Genomic DNA, 22,638 nt, shown 5'->3' on the forward strand with positions numbered 1-22,638 from the left:
CAATGTGGTGCCTTGAGGCCAGTGCTTCTCTATGTATAACACAGTGTGTCCACTCAGCATTAGGTGAGGCCTCTTTGATGAGTGCCCAGAGTCCTTTTCTCATCCCTGCCATGGTCTGTGCACCATCACTGCAAACACCAATGCAGTTCTCCCACTTTAGCCCATTCTCAGTCAGGAAGCAGTCCAGGATTTTGAATAGCTATTCAGCTGTGGCTCTGTCTCTGACATATTAAAATAGTAGATCCTCACACAGGGAGTTTGTCATGTCAAAATGTACATAAGCAATAAACAGCCTTTGTTGCTGTCAGTTGCTTCATAGAATTGTAAGGCAAAAGGTTTGTCTTTGAGTTTATCTACCAGCTGTTCACGCTGTTCAGCGTGACTGGGGTGTAATGTCTTTAAGTGACGCCTTAATTTATTTGGCTTCATGCTGTCTGCTGCCAACATTTTAAGACACAAATACACCGGTCTTTCCTCGTCTCCCACCGTATTCACAGTGAAGCCAAGCGCTACATACGCTTCGTCATATTTCCTCGTCTTAGCTTTCAGGTGACTTTCGTATGTCTCATTACCTCTGTCTCTCTCCGCATTTCTTTTCATCCCTTTTTCCATGGTGTCTCTTGAGGGTTTGTTCACTGCACTTCATATCGCCTACAGCATAGCTTTTATACTCCCTGTGCACACTCTGACAATGAGAGCGCCACTGCCACCTTCTGTAGTGGATGTGCAATTACACTTTATTCTGGTACCCAAAAAAAAAAGCATGTTCCCCAGGGTCACACGCGCCCCCCCGGCATCGCACCGCGCCCCACTATTTTCAAGGACGGCTCTAACAGGAGGAGACTCTCCCTGCTACACTCTACAGAGACACTGAGGAACCAGACTCCCAGAAACTAAACCCAGGATACAGAGGTTCAGTGAATGTGGTGTTGAAGGTGTAGATGTTGATGAGTGAGTCAGAGGAGACTCTGTAGAAGGACAGAGAGCCAGCAGGACAGTCCACATATACTGCTACTCTGTCAGAGACAGAGGAAGATGATGAAAAGGAGGAGGAGAAAGAGAGACTTGTCTTTCTGTTATTGTGCCAAAAAGAGTAACGACCATCAGAGCAGCTCAGACTCCAGGACTGATCGTTCTCTCCAAAAACAGAGTTTTCTGTGTCTCCTTTCCTTTTGATTCCTCTGTAACTCACAGATATATCAACCCTTCCTCTCCACTCGACCTCCCAGTAACAGCGACCAGTCAGACCATTACTACACAGCAGCTGAGGCCACTGGTCAAATCTGTCTGGATGATCAGGATATGACTGATCCTCCTCCACATGTGTCACCTTCCTGTTGTTGTCAGACAGTTTGATCTTTCTGTTTACTGTGTTTGTGTCGATGGTGAGTTCACAGAAATCTGATGGAGAGAAGAAGACACAACACAGCTGCAGTTATTGATCTATCACCTGATCATTGATTGACACTTTGAAGATGGCTGAATGTGAGCTCCTTTGTTTTCAGGAATCATATGAAAACCACACTTACACTTCCTCAGACCTGATCTCAACCATTGGACTCCACCAGGCTCCACCCTGAAAGGAGGAGGGGGGTCAGACCAGCACGTTCTCTTTCAGCATGCAAACATGGACATTACATGGCTCTCATACACAGATGGTTTGATTATTCTGCTCATTCAGCAACTAGACAAAGGACCTGGAGTATCTTGGTGACATGGAGGAAAGAGACCTGATTTCATTTCCTCCTTGGTTTGAGACACTGGCAGATGAATGTCTCTGAGCAGTGTAGATGGTCTTATTATTGTTGGGATGTAATTATTAGTGTGTCAGCACTGAACATGTATCTAAAGTCTTTGGGGTTGTTGTGGTGAAAGCACTCTGAGTGCTCAAAGTGCTGTTGGTTCACTTCTGTAGAGATCTGTCATCAGCTGTGACACACTAAATGTTTCCAGCTCTTCCTCCTCTATCACACACTGTCTGTGGCTGCAGCAGGTCTCTCCATACCTGAGGGTGTCAAGTCTCCAGTGTGGATCCTCCAGTCCAGCAGACAGCAGCTTCACTCCTGAGTCTCCTGGATGATTGTAGCTCAGGTCCAGCTCTCTCACATGGGAGGGGTTGGAGCTCAGAGCTGAGGCCAGAGAAGCACATCCTTCCTCTGTGATCAGACATCCTGACAGCCTGCAGACAATCACAACATCACACAGCAACCGAACCCTCTGTCAACACCTGCTGGTCTGTTTTGTTGTTCTTTATTGTTCATATTTTTGTTCTCGGTTCTGGTCCATTTTGGTCCAGATTCAATGTATTTAAGGCAAATTCCTTGAACAGTATCTGTAGGATTTTTAAAAAATCAATAACTGAAGCAAAAACAAGAGAAATAATAATTGTCTGAGTCTAGAAAGTTCTGCTGAACTCAACAGAACTCAAATTTACGTTGTACAATCCTACACAAGTTGGCTGTTTATCCACTGATCAGATATGAGCAAATCTAGCTAAACAGGTTGATGGATCCTGACCTGAGGGTCTCCAGGGTACAGTGTGGACTCTTCAGTCCAGCGGACAGAAACTTCACTCCTGGATCCTGCAGGTCATTGTTACTCAGGTCCAGGTGTCTCAGACTAGAGGACTGGGAGCTGAGAACTGAGGACAGAGCTTCACAGCTTCTCTCTGAGAGGTTACAGCTGCTCAGTCTGAAGAGGTTACAATGAAGAAAAAGTCAAATAACATTTGTGTTGAAAGGACAATCAAAGGAACAAAACTCTGTTTGCTCTGCAGCTCACAGCAAACTAACAGACCTGCATTTGAAAACTGGGCCAAACATCAAACACAGATTTGTTCAGTGAAGCAGAAATATCAGTTCTTTATCCACCTGCTAACCAATGAGGAGTTTCTACATTGATGATCATCTTTAAAATTAAATATGATACAAGCAGTAATAAACAGACATGTACAGTCAAGGCCATACGTATTTGGACAGTTAGACATGTTTTAAAATAATAATAATGGATACTACAGTCAATACCTGCAAAGGATTTTACACTAAATATTAAATCTTCATGTGTATTTGTCCAGTTACTTTTGAACCACTAAAGGGGCTGAATCTCCCACACAGTTCTTTCTATACTGACGTCAACCTGCTCAAATTAAAGCTGAGACTTGGCTCTTTAATGTAAGATCCATTATTTTAATTCAGATTCAATGTGCTGAAGCTCAGAGCCTGAAGAACAGTAACTGTCCAAATACTTCAGGTCTTGATTGTAACTGTGTTAATGTTGGTACCTGATTTGATTTAGTTTGAATCCTCTGATTAAATTGTTTAGTAGTTGTAAGTACAGGGCAGCTGTGTCTCAGCAGGTAGAGAGGTTTGTCCATTAATCACAGATCTCCTCCTGTCAACATCTCACCTCACACATGCAATCTCCGGACACAAACATGGATGGCAAAAGAAAATAATAATAATAAAAGAACGAGGACCAGAGCAAAAACAGTGACTTTGGTCCTCTTAGTGCAGTTAAGGTAAGGAGTAAAAGAGAGAACTAATAAATAAAAAAAACTAACAAGAGCTATGAAAGAAGAAAAAGCTCAATGGTAAGCAGGAGATGCTGTAACTTGCGGCCACTCGTGGGCAGCGCAAGCTTCTCTAATTTCTTCATCTAAACCATCAACCTGTCTTTTAGACCTGATCCCCACCAGGCCCTTCAAGGAATTTTACCCCTACTCAGCACCTCTCTACTGGATGATAAATTCCTCCTTACTAACAGGCCATGTACCACAGTCCTGTAAAGTAGATGTAATTAAACCGCTTCTTAAAAAGCCTACTCTTGATGCAGGTGTTTTAGCCAACTACAGGCTTATATCTAACGTTCCCTTTCTCTCTAAGATCCTTGAGAAAGCAGTTGCCAATCAGCTGTGTGACTTTCTACACAACAATAATTTATCTGAGGATTTTCAGTGAGGATTGAGAGTGAATCATAGCACAGAGACAGCATTAGTGAAAGTTACAAATGACCATCAGTGAAAGGACTAGTCTATGTGCTTGTCTTATTAGATCTTAGTGCTGCATTTGATACCATTGACCATCACATCCTACTGCAGAGACTGGAACATTTAATTGGCATCAAAGGACCCACACTAAGCTGGTTTAGGTCTTACCCTATCAGATCGATTTCAGTTTGTACATGTCAACAATGTGTCCTCCATGTACACAAAAGTTAGGCATGGAGTTCCACAAGGTTCAGTGCTTGGACCAATTCTTTTTACTTTATATATGCTTCCCTTAGGCAACATTATCAGGAAGCACTCCATAAACTTTCACTGTTATGTGGATGATACCCAGTTGTACTTGTCAGTAAAGCCAGAGGAAATCAATGCGTTAACTAAACTTCAGACATGTCTTAAGGGAGTAAAAATCTGGATGACTAGTAATTTTCTGCTTTTGAACTCAAAGTCTGACTGATGATATTGCTCTGGCCTCCAGCGCCACTGTAAAGTTATTTTCGATGAAGACTTGTCCTTTAACTCCCACATCAAGAAACTTCAAGGGCTGTTTTTTCACCTTTGTAATATTACAAAAATCAGGCACATCCTCTCTCATGATGCAGAAAAAGTATGTGTTTGTTACTTTTAGGCTGGACTATTGCAATTCCTTATTATCAGGCTGCCCCAACAAGTCTCTAAAGACTCTCCAGCTGATTCAAAATGCTGCAGCATGAGTACTGACAGGAACCAGGAAACCAGATCACATTACTCCTATTGGAGTATTGGCTTCTCAGCATTGGCTCCCCTGTAAAATCCAGAATTCAAAATTCTGCTCCTTACCTACAAAGCCCTCAATGGTCACACACCATCTTATTTCAAGGAGCCCATAGTACCTTACCTCCTGCCCCCCTCCCCTCCTTCTTTCTCTCTCTCTCTTTCTTGCAACCCAACTGCTCGAGGCAGACGGCTGCCCACAATGAGTCGGGCTCTGTTCAAGGTTTCTACCTGCTAAAAGGGTTTTGTCTTGCCACCGCCACCAAGTGCTCTTGGGGGAAATGTTGGGTCTGTAGATAATATTCTACAGTACAGTCTAGACCTGCTATACAGTACCAGTCAAAAGTTTGGACACATCTTCTCATTCAGTGGTTTTTCTTTATTACTTTCTACATTGTAGATTCATACTGAAGACATCAAAACTATAAAGGAACATATGGAATTATGTAGTTAACAACAAAGTTAAATCAACCAGAATATGTTTTATATTTTAGATTCATCGAAGCAGCCACCTTTTGCTCTGATGACATCGTTGCACATTCTTGGCATTCTCTCAGTCAGTGTGTTTGAGACCATCAGTTGTAGGGTTGGTACACAGTTAACAGCCCTATTTGACTACTGTTATAATCCAGGTTGGAAGATGTGAGGGTGCTTTGCTGGTGACACTGTTAGTGATTTATTCAAAATTCAAGGCATACTTAACTAGCATGGCTACCACAGCATTCTGCAGTGACATGCTATCCCATCTGGTTAGTGCTTAGTTGGACCATCATTTGTTTTTCAACAGAACAATGAACCCAAACACACCTCCAGGCTATACAGTTGGAGACAAAAGTATTGGCACCCCTGTCAGTTTGACATGTTTTGCATAAAGCAAGGGTTTAATGCAATTTTTTTATTGAAGAAAACTAAATGAACATTTCAAAACAATGATGTGATCAACAAACAACAAGAAATTATTTTGCAGTCTGACAGAAATTTTACAAAAATGTAATTGGTCGGTGACAAAAGTATTGGCACCTTTTATATTTTGTTAACAAGACTGAATCATGCAGACAGGTGTGAAAGGGTTGTTAAGTGTTGACACACCTGTCGGTAGTTGTTAGATGGCTTTATCCAGAGATAAAAAGGGGGACAGCCAAGTTTTATTCAACTTGCACTTGCCCACTAGCCAAGCATCATGGTGAAGTCTAAAGAAGTCAGTTTGCAAGTTAGAAAGTGCATTGTAACTGACCACCAGAAAGGGAACAGCTACAAGAAAATTGCAGAAAAGTTTGAAATGCCTAAGTCAACAGTGAGAGGAATTATCAAGAAGTTCAACCTGACTGCTACAGTTGAAAACAGGCCTAGATGTGGACATCCAAGAAAGATTGAGAACAGAAGTGCTAGAAAAGTTGTGCGAGAGGTCAGAAAGAACCATGGTCTTACAGCCAAGGATATCAGGAAAAACTTGGAAACATCTGGAACATTTGTACACACAAGAACTGTACAGAGAACACTAAGCAGAAATGGGTACAGAGGATGTCGATCCATCAAAAAGCCTTACCTGAGAGCTGTCCACAAGAAGATGCGACTGGAGTATGCTAAGAAGTATGTAAGTGAATCTGACAGCTTCTTCTCAAAAGTACTGTGGTCAGATGAGTCAAAAATAGAGTTTTTCCGAATTAACAGCCCTCGCTATGTTTGGACACAGCCAGGACAAGCCTTGGACGAAAAGCATCTGGTGCCTACTGTAAAGTACAATGGCGGTTCCATCATGGTTTGGGCATGCTTCAGTAGTGCAGGCACAGGGACTCTTCACATCATAGAAGGAATGATGGATGCCACCATGTATCAAGAAATATTTTGTGATCTAATGCTCCCATCAGCAAGGCAGCTACTGGGTCGACGTTTCTACTTTAAGCATGACAACAATCCAAAGCACACAGCAAAATCAACAACAGAATTTTTGAAGGAAAAGAAGATTTCTGTTCTACAGTGGCCATCCCAGTGCCCAGATCTCGACCCAATTGAGATGTTATGGGCAGATCTGAAAGTTGCAGTTGCTTCAAGAAAGCCTTCCAGTCTGACTGAACTGAAGACCATCTGCCAGCAAGAATGGACCAAAATATCTGTGCAGAGGTGTCAGCAGTTGATATCAAGCTACAAGAACAGATTACAAGCAGTTGTAAAGGCCAAAGGCAGACATACAAAGCACTAACTGCTAAGTGCCAATACTTTTGTCACCAACCAATTACGTTTTTGTAAAATTTCTGTCAGACTGCAAAATAATTTCTTGTTATTTGTTGATCACATCATTGTTTTGAAATGTTCATTGAGTTTGCTTCAATAAAAAATTGCATTAAGCCCTTGCTTTATGCAAAACATGTCAAACTGACAGGGGTGCCAATACTTTTGTCTCCAACTGTATAAGGGCCAAGAAGAAGAGTGATGAAGCGCTGCGTCAGATGACCTGGCCTCCACAATCACCTGACCTAAACCCAGTTGAGATGGATGGAATGAGTTGGACTGCAGAGTGAAGGCAAACAGCCAAAAAGTGCTCAGCGCCTCGGGAAACTCCTTCAAGACTGTTGGAAAACCATTCCAGGTGACTACCTCATGAAGTTGATTGAGAGAATGCCAAGGATGTGCAAAGCTGTCAAAGGTGGCCACTTGGCAGAATCTAAAATATGTCTTCCGGTTGGTTTAACACTTTTTTGCCATGTCTTCATCTACCGCTTATCTGGGTCGAGGCCCAGGTCATGGGGGCAACTCCCACCCAGTCCACAATGCACCGAAGTCCTACAGCACCTCCCACAGGTGGTGAGTCCGTGGGAGGTGGTGCCGTCCGGAGTGCGGCTCAAACCCACGACCCCAACCAGGCGGAACACTTTTTTGTTAACTACTACATAATTCCATATGTGTTCCTTCCTAGTTTTGATGTCTTCAGTATGAATCTACAATGTAGAAAGTAATAAAAATAAAGAAAAAAACACTGAATGAGAAGGTGTGTCCAAACTTTGACTGGTATTGTATATGGGAAGTGGTTTGAGATAACTTCTGTTATGATTTGATGTAATATAAATAAACTTGAACTGAACTGAAATTAACACTGACATTTAATCATATAAACCTCATTATAACAAAGCATAAGTGATCTTGTGTATATCAGCCAAAATTCATAATGTGAGCTCAAAAGAATATGAAACTGGAAAAAAAAAACAAAATAGGCTGAAAAACTCAAAGATTTTATAAACTGTTAAAATCATTAGATATGGGCCTCTCTAAAGTCAGCACTCATGGACTCAAGAAATATCTGCAGTCATTCCAAACAAACTGGAACTTGATCTGACCTGAGAGTCTCCAGGGTACAGTGTGGACTCTTCAGTCCAGCAGACAGAAGCTTCACCCCTGAATCCTGCAGCTTGTTGTTACTCAGGTCCAGGTCCCTCAGACGAGAGGACTGGGAGCTGAGAACTGAGGACAGAACTTCACAGCTTCTCTCTGAGAGGTTACAGCTGCTCAGTCTGAAGAGGAAACAATGAAGGAAAAGTCAACATTTGTGTTGAAAGGACATTCAAAGGAACAAAACTTTCAGTTTGCTCATGTCTCAACAAGTTGGAGACATGACAGTTAAATATGACACAATCAGTAATAAACAGATATGTACAGTCAAGGCCGTAAGTATTTGGACAGTTAGATATGTTATATTCATTGGGCTCTAAGCACATTAAAATATAATAATGGATACTACAGTGAATGACTGCAACGGATTTTGCAACCATTTACCAGTTTCTAGGTTTAGTCTGTTAAATTTGAGTCTTGATTTTTGAGTCTGAGGATTTTGAAGCTTAAGCTGTCTGTCACTGCTGTGTTCAGTTACCATGGCTACAGCTGTTTACTTGTTGACTCACACACTGACCATGTGACTTTGCTCTGCAGTTAAAAAACAGACTCACTCTCCTCCGTAAATCCACTTCTCATTATAAACTCTGAACCGCTCCTTCAGCGTAAATTGGACATCCTAAGCCAGCACGGAATCCTAGCGGAGACTACGCCGGCAGCCATCCAAGGTAGGAGAAGGTGAAAGCGCTGCGAGTGTAAACAAAAGAGGGGGAAGAGAGCCGGGACACACGCTAGGCTAAAGGCTAACCCCATCAGACCAGCAGTGCCATCGCTCCTTCTCTCCAACGTTCGCTCCCTTGACAACAAGCTAGACGAGCTTCGTTTGCTGAGGACAACCCGCAAGGAGTGGAGAGACTGTTGTGTGCTTGCATTCATGGAGATGTGGCTCCAGGACAACGTTCCAGACGCGGCCATACAGCTGGAGGGGACGACACTGTTCCGGGCGGACAGAGACACGGCGAGCTCTGGTAAGAGCTGAGGTGGAGGCCTGTGCATCTACATCAACAGAGACTGGTGTATCAATGCCACGTTAGCCACCAAACACTGCTCTCAGTTGGCTCAGTTCCTCATCGTGAAATGCCGGCCATTCTATCTGCCGAGGGAATTCACCAACATGATCGTAGCGGTTGTTTACATTCCCCCCGGCGCTAACGCTAATGCTAACGCTAACGATGCACTCGGAGGGCTGCATGACGCCATCAGTGAGCTGTTGACAAAACACCTGGACAGCTTCGTAGTGATCGCAGGGGATTTCAATCACACCAACTTAAAGACTGTGCTCCCCAAGTTCAAACAATGTGTGGACTTTAAAACCAGAGGAGAGAACATGTTGGACTTGGTGTACACGAACTCTCCCGACGCATACAGAGCGACCCCCCGACCCCCCATTGGTTGCTCTGATCACATTTCTGTCATGCTGGTACCGGTATACAAACCGTTCCTGAAGCGCAGCAGGTCAGAGATAAAACACAGGCGGATCTGGCCATAGGGTGCAGCCTCTGCACTTCAGGACTGCTTCAGGAACACGGACTGGGAGGTCTTCAAGATCGCAGCCTCCCAGGGAGACTGCGTAGACATCGGGGAATATGCAGAGGTGGTAACCTGCAACATTGCAAAGTGTACAGAGGATGTCATGGTAGCCAAGACCTTCAGGGCACGTGGCAACCAGAAACCGTGGATGACAACTGAGGTGGGGCGGGGGACAAGTCTGGACTCTGCTCTGCTAGGACTGCACTATCCAAGGGGATCAAGGCTGCGAAATGCACATACGCAGAGAAAATCCAATGACACCTCTGTGACACAGGTAACACCAGACGAATGTGGCAGGGAGTCCAGGAGCTGACAGATTACAAGCCCAGACAGAGGGTCGAGGACAACGACGCCTCCCTTCCTGACAGGCTCAACAACTTCTTTGCACGCTTTGAGGAACCAAACCCGACAACCAGAAGGAGGGCTGACCCTCTACCAATTGTTGGGCCAGCTGATCCTGGATCCTGAAGAGGGTCAACCCACGGAAAGCAGCGGGCCCAGACAACATCCCGGGACGCATGCTGAGGGACTGCGCTGGTGAGCTGGCCGAGGTCCTGACTGACATCTTTAACATCTCGCTCAGTCAGGCCACCGTTCCTACATGCTTTAAAACATCCACCATGGTACCAGTGGCAAAGAAACCAGTTGTCTCGTGCCTGAATGACTACCGCCCTGTCTCACTAACACCGATTGTGATGAGGTGCTTTGAATGACTCGTCAAACCACACATCACAGCCAGCCTCCCTGCATCATTCGACCCCCTCCAGTTTGCATACCATCCCAACCGTTCCACAGAGGATGCAATATCCACCACCCTGCACTCAGTCGTCACTCATTTGGACCACAAAAACACCTACGCCAGAATCCTGTACATTGATTTCAGCTCAGCGTTTAACACCATCATCCCACAGACACTAGTGGAGAAACTCCTCCTACTTGGCCTGAACACCGCCACATGTCTCTGGATCCAGGACTTCCTGACCGAGAAACCACAGTCTGTTTGGGTTGGAAAAAACATCTCCAAACCTATAACGCTGAGCACTGGTTCTCCCCAAGGGTGTGTACTCAGTCCACTACTGTTTACACTGCTGACACACGACTGTGCAGCTAGAAATGAGGGGAACCTGATCACAAAGTTTGCAGATGACACCACAGTGGTGGGACTCATCAGGGCAAACGATGAATCAATGTACAGGGAGGAAGTAGATCACCTGGTGGACTGGTGCAGACTGAATGACCTGGTGCTGAATGTGGATAAGACCAAGGAAATGATTATTGATTTCCGGCGGACTCAGCCTGAGCACGCTCCCCTCAGCATCAGGGGCCACCCCGTGGAGAGAGTAGAGAACATCAGATTCCTAGGAGTGCAGATCTCACAGGACCTGTGCTGGAAGACAAACACCTCAGTGATAACAAAGCGGGCCCAGCAGAGACTGCACTTCCTGAGGAGGCTGAAAAAAGCCACTCTCCCCACCTGCATCCTCAGGACCTTTTACAGAGGCGTGGTGGAGAACGTCCTGACATACTGCATGTCCACTTGGTACTCCAGCTGCAGTATGGCGGACAGGAAAGCCTTACAGAGAAGAGTCAGGGGGGCAGAGAAGATTATTGGTGTTTTTCTCCCCTCTGTCCAAGATCTCTTCCAGAGATCTCTTCTCATTTCGTCCGCACTGCAGTTGTTGGTACAGCAAAGTGACAGCTTGATAGCATTAGCATTAGCATTAGCACAGCTACCTGTCCTCTCCACGTGGGGGGGGGGGGGGGACAAATTGCTCCTGGATGTTTTTTTTTTTTTTCAGAAGTCAGGACTTGTAGCAGACGGAACTAATGTTTTGACGTAAGAGCACCCCAGTCAGATTTTATGGATGTACAACAAATGTTGTATTCGTTGCCATGGTGGAACTTATTTGGCAAACTTTGGACAGTGGAGAAGTATCTCACTGGGGCAAAAAGGAAAACATACGATGTTTCCGAAACAACACAAACTCAGACTATGTAAACGATGATTCACCACCAAAATCCAAGATGAGAAAATATGACGATGCGTATCTCAGTCCTGGATTCACGGTGGATGTGGTAGGAGACCACATATGTGAAGCTGGATTAAAACAAAATAGAAAAACTCATGAGATTGAATGAACTGAGAAAATCATTAGATATGGGCCTCTCTAAAGTCAGCATTGATGCACTCAAGAAATATCTGCAGTCATTTCAAACAAACTGGAACTTGATCTGACCTGAGAATCTCCAGGTTACACTGTGGACTTTTCAGTCCAGCAGACAGAAGCTTCACCCCTGAATCCTGCAGCTTGTTGTTACTCAGGTCCAGGTCCCTCAGACTAGAGGACTGGGAGCTGAGAACTGAGGACAGAGCTTCACAGCTTCTCTCTGAGAGGTTACAGCTGCTCAGTCTGAAGAGGAAACAATGAAGAAAATGTCAAATAACATTTGTGCTGAAAGGACAATGAAAGGAACAAAACTCTCAGTTTGCTCTGCAGCTCACAGCAAACTAACAGACCTGCATTTGAAAACTGGGCCAAACATCAAACGCAGATTTGTTCAGTGAAGCAGAAATAGCAGCTCTTTATCCAAGTGCTAACCAATGAGGAGTTTCTACATTGATGATGATCTTTTGTTTTATTCTCAACAAGTTGGAGACATGACAGTTAAATATGACACAATCAATAAGTATTTTTCAATTCAATTCAATTTTATTTTATTTATATAGCTTCTTCCACAATCAAAATTGTCTCAAAACGCTTTACAGAGACCCAGAGTCTGACCCCAGAGCAAGCAAGAAAGAAAAAAAGAAAAAACTCCTTTTTAACAGGAAGAAACCTTGAGCAGAACCTGGCTCATATGGGGGACCCTCCTGCTGGTGGCCGGGCTGGGTGAAAGGAGGAAAAGGAAGGAAGATAGGACAGCTGGGAATGGAGGACAGGGACATGCAGCGTATAAAACATGACACAAACAGGGTTGGCAGTGGACAATGTTAGAGGGCCATCATTCAGGTTACAGAACAGTTAGTGGACACTGTGTGCTCAGCAGATTACAGTTATGATAGGAAACAGAGCACAGAAGCTAAAAGCTGTGATGATTGTTAATTATATTGAACATAGTAATGTGTTAGAAATGGATCATTGTAGACAATAAACAGCAGCAGGTGGGTGGAGCCAGGACCACAGACAGAGAACATGCAGCCCCGGAGCCAGAGATACCTGCAGAAAGGTACAGAGAAAGAGAGACCAGAGAGAAACAAGCACAGGACTACAGGAGAGAGAGGACACAGAGTTAATGACATGTAATAAAGGCAAATAAATGTGAGAGTGGGTCTGAGGAGAGAAAAAGAGAAGAGGTGTGCAGAGGATCATGGGAAGTCTCCCAGCAGGCCTATAGCAGCATAACTAAGGGATGGTTCAGTTGCCTGAGCCAGCCCTACTATGGGCTTTATCCTTAACTGTAACTATAGAAATAATTGTGACTAACTATAGGTTTAGTCATAATAACTAAAACTGTAACTACAACTAATTATAAGCTTTGTCAAACAAAAAGGTTTTAAACATAATTTTAAAATTAGAATGGATATAACAGGATATGTTCCACATAATATGTGGAACATATTCAGCCTGGCTACAGTGCTGAAAAGAAATCTAGGGTTGTTCTTGTTTTCCTGTATTAATGATGAGTAATAGGCAGTTCTTGCCTTACGAAGGGCTTTTTTATACGTTATGAAGCTGTCTTTCCAGGCTAGGCAGAATTCCTCTAAATTAGTGGATAGCTACTTCCTTTACAGCTTTTCATGACATGCTTTTAACATGGAGCTAGCTTCCTTCTTCCTTCTTTTTCAGAGGGGCAACAGAGTCAAGGGTTGTACGTATTGAAGCAGCAGTACTATTAACTAGATAACCTATATCTGCTGGAGTAAAGTTTAGGTCACTGTCCTCTGTAAAACTGGCACATGGCAACGGAGATAATAAAGATGGAATAGCTTCCTTATATTTGGTAACAGCATAATTAGACAAATATCTACAGTAGTTAATTTTTTTCCCAGATGCTGTGCAGTTCATTATTGTAAATTCAAATGTTACTAAAGAATGATCAGATAAAACAGGGTTCTGAGGGAATACTGTGAAATATTCAGCTTCTATGCCATAAGTCAGTACAAGATCAAGGGTGTGATTAAAACAGTGAGTTGGTTTGTTAACATTTTTGAAAGAAGCCAATTGAGTCTAATACTGAATAGAATGCAGTCTTAAGGCTATTATTGTCAAAAAAAATAATAAAAATTATGTGAATTCAGACAAAAACTCTGAGTAACTCTGAGTTAGCAGCAAGTGGACGATACACCACAGTCAATAGGACTGGTTTTTCTGTCTTCCAGTTTGGATGTGAGAGGCTCAGGTTAAGGCTTTCAAATGTGCTATAACTAGGCTTAGGTCTGGTATTTATTAATAAACTAAAATAAATCTGCTGATCCATTATCAAATCATTTACTAACAGAGATTTAGACAAGAGAGATCTAATGTTTAATAGCCCACATCTAATTGTGGTGTTTTTAGGTTCAGGCAATTTGATAGTATACATTTTTTGAGGTTTTTATTCATAACACCTCTTTCCTTTTTTGGTTTATACACCTTTTGTTGATGGGGAGCAGACACAGTTTCTCTATAGGATAAAGGGAATTGTTGGAATGGTAGGAATCATGGGAGGGTGAGAAAAGTACGGAGCCCGACATTCTTTTGGCATAGTTACACACTGAATCCACGTTAATTTTAGTGACCTCCGATTGGAGTAATCGGGTGTTATTACGTGAATAACAATGTTACCAAATCTACCTTTATCCTTAGCCAGCATTTTTAAATATGATTCGTCGGCAGCTCTGGCCCCAGGAATGCATTTAATTATGGTTGCTGGAGTCTCTAACTTCACATTGCACAAAATGGAGCTGCCAATAACCAGAGTTTTTTCCTCAGCGGGTTTGTCGCTGATTGAGGAAAATCTGTGTGAAATGTGAAGCGGTTGATGATGAACCATGGGCCGTTGTTTCAAGCTATGTTTCCTTTGGACTGCCACCCAGCCGCCCTGGCTTCCTGGCTGCTCGGGAGCGGCTGTGGAATGGTTAACAGGAGCTACAGTAGGATGGCTATCTGATGCTACACTAGGCTGGTCCGCACCAACTACAGGGGACTGACCAGCTAGCAAAGTTATGGGGTGGTTTTCTATGGTGCAGAGCCAAGCCTCAAAAATGCTACATTTATTACACATACCACTATCGCTAAAGGAGGCAGAGGAGTAAGTATGTGAATCCCAAATTACAGATGGACTTAATGGAAAACTTTGGAAAATAATCAGCAGCAAAGTCACACAAATACTTATTAACATACAATTTAACACTACTACTACTTATAATAATTACATTAATACATTACATTAATTAATACATTTTATTTGTTGGTGTCTTTCCAAACACCCAGCGGAACTGAAGGAATAATTCTTATTCTGAGATAAGAAAAAGTCACAATATGGAACAACTATTTCAAATCTCATTCATTTGTTCATTCATTCATTCATTCATTCATTCAAGATGAATGGATTCAAGTTCTGGATGAAGATAAACCAGGTTCAGTTGTGAATTAAAGATATAAGATTTACAGCAGTAACAGACAGTGAACTGACCTCAGAGTTTCCAGTCTACAGTGTGGACTCTCCAGAAAACCACACAGCAGCTTCACTCCTGAATCCTGCAGGTAGTTGTCACTCAGCTCCAGGTGTCTCAGATGGGAGGGGTTGGGCTTCAGAGCTGAGGCCAGAGAAGCACAGCTGATCTCTGACAAACTGCAGGAACTCAATCTGAATAAAGAATAAATCATGTGGATAAAAATCATTTCTAATCCAATCAGATATGTCCTAATCAATGAGCTTTCACTAACATGAGTAGAGGGACTTTGTCCTTCTCTTATTGTGGATCATCATAATGTCAGCCTTCTACACACATCATCCAAATATCACCACAACATTCATACAACTATTCATGTCAACACAGATTCATAACATGCTGCTGACCTCAGTCAAGTCTGGAATTAGAAGATAAAGATCAAATCAGACATGTTGGACTCAAATCCTCTTAATCATTGAAGTTTTTACATGACCTTCTTCTTCCTGAACTTTGTGTAATTAAACAACATTAAAGGACAAATTCACATTTCTTGACTTCAACCAACAGTCACACGTTGATTTAAAGAGTCTTTGATGGCAGTCATCCTTCCTGTGGTCCACACTGACTGAAGTGGTCTCCTCCTAACACAGCTACACTGTAAGAAATGACTTCATGAGTTCAGCTGTAGCTGAATGAAGCTTCAGCAGACTGACTCAGACAAATGTGTAGAAGAATAATGAATTCTCCCATTGTGCTCTGATATATTTAGACCTCTGTTCTTGGCTGAAGGTGTGTGTTTCCTGATTCTACTCTCATCTACAGCAGGAGAGAAATAGAATAGAATAGGATTCCAATCAAACCTTCCAAGACATAATAAAATAACTTAATAAATATAAAGATAAAGATAAAAATATAAAGAAAAAAATATATATATAAATAATTAAGGCCTTAAAATCATAATCTAAGACACATAATTGTATAAGCATAATTGTATAAAAACAGGAAGACACAATAAATATAACCCATGCATAAATTCAAGACTGTTCCTGATTTCTTTTTTTGTGGGCTGAATTAATAGTTTAGTATTGCCCAAGGAAAAAATTGTTCTTCAGGCGATTTGTCCTGGCCTTGATGCTTCGTGTACGTTTTCCTGAGGGTAGCAGGCTGAATAGCTGGTGGGCAGGATGGTGAGGGTCTCTGAGGATTCTCTCAGCTCTGGAGAGACAGCGAGAGCTGGAGATCTCCTCAAGGGACGGCAGTGGGCAGCCTATGATTTTCTGCGGTCCTGATGACCCCCTGCAGCTTCTTCCTGTCACCAGCAGAGCAGCTAGAATACCACACAGTGATGCCATACACCAACACTGCCTCGACTGTTGTGTGATAGAAGGACACCAGCAGCTTTTGCACCAGATTGCATTTCCGGAGCAGTCTCAGGAAGTGCAAACACTGCTGGGCCTTCTTTACCAGGGTGTTGGCTGACCAGGAGGGGTCCTCAGAGATGTAGGTCCCCAGGAACTTGAAGGTTCGGACCCTCTCCACCTGGATACCATTTATATAGAGAGGAGATGGTTCAATCCTCTTCCTCCGGAAATCTATCACCATCTCCTTGGTTTTTGATGTGTTAAGCAACAAGTTATTTCTGTCAAACCATTTAGCCAGTCTCTGTATGTCATCTCTGTAACCTGACTTGTCTCCTCCTGAGATAAGCCCAACAACTGTGTCATCCCCAAATTTAATGATGGTGTTTGAGGAGTGAGTGGCTATGCAGTCAAGGGTGTACAGGGTATACAGGAGAGAGGAGTGTGAGTGTGGAGGAACAGTAAGGGCCAAGTCTTGTTTTTTCCGGGCGATCTGTTAAAAAGTCCTTAATCCAGGCACAGGTGGAGGAAGGGAAGTCCAGGGCATGCAATTTGTCTACCCGTATCTGTGGGACTATTGCGTTAAAAGCAGAACTGTAGTCAACAATGAGCATTCTGACATAGCTCCCCGGCTGCTCAAGGTGGGACAGGGCGGTATGGAGGGCAATGCTGACGGCATCGCTTGTTGACCTGTTTGCTCTGTATGCGAACCGATGGTGGTCAAAAGAGAGTGGGAGGAGGCATCAACCCCTCCTGGGGTCAAAAATGTTCCAGTTGGTGCGTGCAAAACAGTCTTGTAGCTCAGCCAGAGCTCCCTGTGGCCAGGTTTTGATGGACTTGGTGGTGGGCCCGGTCTTCCTCCGAAAAGGGGTGTATACAGGAAAGAGCAGCAGTGATGTGTGATCTGATAGTCCCAGATGTGGGAAGTTCTGTATGCTTGCTTTATGTTGGAATAAACACGGTCCAGTATATTGTTCCCTCTGGAGGCACATTGTACATACTGTACAAATTTGGGAAACACAGTTTTTAAGCAAGCCCGATTGAAGTCACTTGCAACAATAAACACTCCTTCGGGATGAGCTCTTTGATGTTTGTTTATAATGTCCTGGAGAGGTGCGAGAGAACTGCTAACATTGGCATCAGGTGGAATATAAACAGCAATAATGATGACAACTGATAGCTCTCTGGGCAGGTAGAATGGCCTGCACATCACGGACATATATTCCAAGTCCGGGGAGCAATAAGAGTTCAGGATCTTACTGTTTGTGCATCAGTGGTTGTGAACGTAGACACACAGACCTCCTCCTCTGCTCTTGCCGGACTTTGCATCTCTGTCGGCACAGTGAACGGAGCGGTCCGCTAGCTATACCGCAGTGTCTGGGATCCACGGACACAGCCACGTCTCTGTCACGACGAGGACACAGCAGTTGCGTACGTAGGAGCTCCTGGCGACGAGCAGCTCCCTTTCGTCGATCTTGTTCGTAATAGATCTGCCGTTGGTAAGAAACAAGCTTGGGAGCGGTGGTTTGTGTGGTTTCTTTCTTAGCCTAGCTTGAGAAAACACCTGCTTCTGACTTGTGTCTTGCAGCATAAAAGGAAGAACCTCCAGGCTCATCAACAGCTTCCTACCACAAGCTGTTAGAGTACTGAACAGCTGAATCACAGACATATCCACTATTACTAACCCAGAGACAGCTTAAATGGGTGTTTTACCTGGCACTGGCCACTTTAATGCTTAGCACTGGCACTTTAACGACAGTCTGCTGCTATGGACATTTACTGACAATCTTGCACAATGGGCATCTTGCAGTATGTTTGGGGAGGTATGTGGGGAGTGGGGGGAAAGGGGTGAGGGTTGGGGTCTTAGGTGGAGGGTCAGGGGGAGGGAGGCTGTTTGCAGGGATTGAGTGTGTTTGTTTTTTTCTTTAGTATTCACCTAATATTAATTATTACGACTTTAACTTCTTTTAATTTTTTTTTAACTTCACTCTCCTGAACCCAGAAAACAGTCTCATTTTGTCTGAACTGCAGTTGTATGTACAGCAAAGTGACAATAAAGCCTGATTTGATTTGATTTAACACAAAATATGGAAAGACTTTAAAGGAGCAGTGTGGAGGATTTAGGGGGATCTATTGGCAGAAATGGAAGATAATATTCATGATTATGTTTTCAGTAGAGTTTAATCACCTGAAATGTGAATTTGATTTATCAGGTTTACATGAAAACAAAAAGACTCAAAATAACATGAATAGCTTAACAAATGAATGTAGAATGTAACAGTTAATAATAAATAAACAGAAAAACTTACCAGCAATAATCAACCAACTGAAAAATCTATGTTTCACAAACACAACATTGAAAACATCTCCAGAAAAACACACAGCTGACCTAAAAAATTATACAACTATTATGAGAATAATGAGAATAATTTCATACTGTCTATTTGCAAAAACTAAACTACTAATCTACACTGACTGATAATGTTAAAGATCATGTCTGGACTTACACAGCCTTTCTGCAGTTCCCCACAGCTGGGATCAGTCTCCGTCTTCCCTCCTCTGATGTGTCGTACTTGTTCAGGTCCAACTCATCCAGAACCTCCTCTGACATCTGCAGAACGTAGGCCAGAGCTGAACAGTGGATCTCAGAGAGTCTCTTCTCTGATCTGTTCTCTGACTTCAGGAACTCTTGGATCTCCTGATGTACTGAGCGGTCATTCATCTCCATCAGACAGAGGAAGATGTTGATGCTTCTGTCAGGAGAGATATCATCTGTGTTCATCTCCGTCAGGTTGTCGATGGCTCCCTGGATGATTTCTGGTCTGTTCTCTGTCTGACCCAGAAGGCCTCCTAAGAGTCTCTGGTTGGACTCCAGACACAGGCCATGAAGGAAGCGAACAAACAGGTCCAGGTGGCCATTTTCACTTTCGATGGATTTCTCCATGGCATCACTCAGGAGGACATCGAGCGATGGGTAGCTACTACTGTTATTTTCAAAACACTTTGAAGGTTTTGAGTCCCAGTGTTTGTAGTCTTGTCCCAGGAAAGTCCTCAGCTGTCTTGTCTTCCTCTCTGTGTAACAGTGGAACATGTAGACTGCAGCCAGAAACTCCTGAATGCTCAGATGAACAAAGCAGTAGACTGTTTTCTGGAAGATCACACTCTCTCTTTTAAAGATCTCTGTACAAACTCCTGAGTAAACCAAGGCATCAAGACCACAGTGCTCCAGGTCTTCTTGGTAGAACATGATGTTTCTTTTCTCCAGATGTTCAAACGCCAGCCTCCCCAGCTTCAGAAGAACTTCCCTGTCAGCCTTCGTCAGCTCCTGTGAACTTGTCTCATGTCCCTCATCATACTTCCTCTTTGTCTGAACCAGCAGGAAGTGTGAGTACAGGTCAGTCAGGGTCTTGGGGAGCTCTCCTCTCTGCTCTGTGGTCAACATGTGCTCCAGAACTGTAGCAGAGATCCAGCAGAAGACTGGGATCTGACACATGATGTGGAGGCTCCTGGATGTCTTGATGTGTGAGATGATTCTTCTGGACAGCTCTTCATCACTGAATCTCCTCCTGAAGTACTCCTCCTTCTGGGCGTCAGTGAAGCCTCGTACTTCTGTTACCCTGTCAACACATTCAGGAGGGATCTGATTGGCTGCCGCAGGTCGGGAAGTTATCCAGACCAGAGCCGAGGGAAGCAGATTCCCCTGGATGAGGTTTGTCAGCAGCACGTTGACAGATGACTTCTGTGAGACATCAGACACAACCTCCCTGTTGCTGAAATCCAGTGAAAGTCTGCTTTCATCCAGGCCGTCAAAGATGAACAACACTTTACAGACAGCGAGCTTCTCTGCTGTGAGCTTCTTTAATGTTGGATGGAAAACGTGGAGCAGCATGAGAAGACTGTACTGCTCATCTTTGATCAGGTTCAGCTCCCTGAACGAAAGCAGAACCAGCAGACTGACGTCTTGGTTTTCAGAGCCCTCTGCCCAGTCCAGAGTGAACTTCTGCACTGAGAAGGTTTTTCCAATGCCAGCGACGCCGTTCATCAGAACGACTCTGATGCGTTTCTGTTGGTCAGGTAAGGCTTTAAAGATATCATGGCACTTGATTGGAACGTCACGGAGGGTATCCATCTTGGAAGCTGTCTCCAGCTGCCTCACCTCATGTTGGGTAATAACCTCTTCACTCCTGTTGATCCTGTTGAGGAGGGTTTCACTTCCTGTTCCATCAGTTTCTTCAGTCACACGTTTACATCTCCTCCTCAGACTGATCTTATGTTCATCTAAAACCTCCTGCAGACCACTATCTGCTGAAAATCTGCTGACAGAGAAGAAATAATGTCAGACTAAAGAAAGAGAATCTGAGAATCTGCTCATTTCTTTCATCAGCTGCATAAAAACTAAAGACAAGCAAAGAAAAGTTTTTTTCATTTTGTGGTATTTCTAATCATCTTAAATGCCAAAGCTGTATGATAGAACAAATGACTCTGTAACAAACCACAGGTCCTGTTTTCAGAGATAATGACATGAGCAGACAGATGTACAGTCTTACTTTGTACAGTGCTGCTCTGACTGACTGTCTGCAGTCCAGCTCTTGTTCTGGATCTTTCTCTCAGATTTTATATCATAAACATTTTTCAACAAATATTTGAACTTACTGAGATACTCTTGGATTGTTTGGGTAGATTACTGTGAGATTGTTGGGATTCTTTCAGGCTCTGATAATGTATTTTATCTTGATGATGTATTGACTCCTATCAGCTCACTGTCATGTTGGCCATTTAACTCATGAAGACCCTGTAGGGTCAAAGCGTTTCCTTAACCCTAACCCTAACGTCTGAGAACTGAATCATCCTCAGGTCAGTTTACACTAGAAACAGTCTCTTACTTTGACTCTGAGGGTCCAGGTTCATGACTGAAGTCTGGAGGATTAAACTCTTTGGACCTTTCACTCTTCATAGACAGACAGCTGGATCCTGGAGACTCTGCTCTCAGTCTGTCGTCCTGACATCTGAAAACACAAACACATTTTTAGTCATATCATATCAAACATATAAATTCTCTGAGGGCAAAGTAATTCTGGGAACTGTCAGCTGACGTCCTGCAGCAATGTCGCCATCTAGGCTTTGGTGATAACGCAACATGTCACTTACTTTTTCCTGCACTTTGGTTAATTTCCCAATTATATCATACGTATACATATGTTCACTTTGTGTTTTGCAGGGCTCCTTGGCGATTTAACATCAGCAAACGACATGGTCTTCATAGACATTTGGGAAACTTTTTGGGGAAAACCTGGTCTGATTAGCAGAGACGGCATCCATCCCATTTTGGATGGTGCTGCTCTCATATCTAGAAACAGATTTTATTAGAAGCTGATTTTATGAATCCACCGGGCCAGAGTTGAGACCAGGAGGCAGAGTTGCAGTCCGACACGCTTCTCTGCAGTTTCTCTAAAGCTGTCACCTTCCCATGATTCCTTCCATTCCAACAATTCCCTTTATCCTATAGAGACTGTGTCTGCTCCCTGTCAACAAAAAGTGTATAAACCAAAAAAGGCAAGAGGTGTTATTCATAAAAACCTCAAACAAAATGAATACTATCAAATTGTCTAAACCTCAAAATACCACAATTAGATGTGGGCTATTGAACATTAGATCTCTCTTGTCTAAATCTCTGTCAGTAAATGATTTGATAATAGATCAGCAGATTGATTTATTCTGTCTTACTGAGACCTGGCTGCAGAGGGAAGAGTATGTCAGTCTAAATGAGTCAACCCCTGCTAGTCATATTAATTATCACATTCCTCGAGACACAGGCTGAGGAGGAGGAGTGGCAGCAATCTACCACTCAAGTTTAATAATTAATCCCAGACCTAAGCCGAGTTATAGTACATTTGAAAGCCTTATCCTCAGCCTCTCACATCCAAACTGGAAGACAGAAAAATCAGTCCTATTTGCTG

At 43.3% G+C, this 22,638-nt stretch overlaps 1 protein-coding gene across 1 annotated transcript; it reads right to left on the reverse strand.

Annotated features, from left to right (window-relative positions):
• Nucleotides 1-379: 379 nt before the first annotated feature.
• On the reverse strand, nucleotides 380-20,972 carry LOC121191841 (NACHT, LRR and PYD domains-containing protein 3-like; the record flags this gene model as incomplete). Its single annotated transcript, XM_041053291.1, has 8 exons — nucleotides 380-1,401; nucleotides 1,530-1,576; nucleotides 2,006-2,179; nucleotides 2,518-2,691; nucleotides 8,086-8,259; nucleotides 11,905-12,078; nucleotides 15,344-15,517; nucleotides 19,189-20,972. Coding segments are annotated over 8 exons (3,243 nt in total), but the record flags the coding sequence as incomplete, so codon positions are not given.
• Nucleotides 20,973-22,638: the final 1,666 nt, after the last annotated feature.

This window comes from Toxotes jaculatrix, chromosome 13 (genome assembly GCF_017976425.1).
Source record: "Toxotes jaculatrix isolate fToxJac2 chromosome 13, fToxJac2.pri, whole genome shotgun sequence".
Lineage (NCBI taxonomy): Eukaryota > Metazoa > Chordata > Actinopteri > Toxotidae > Toxotes > Toxotes jaculatrix.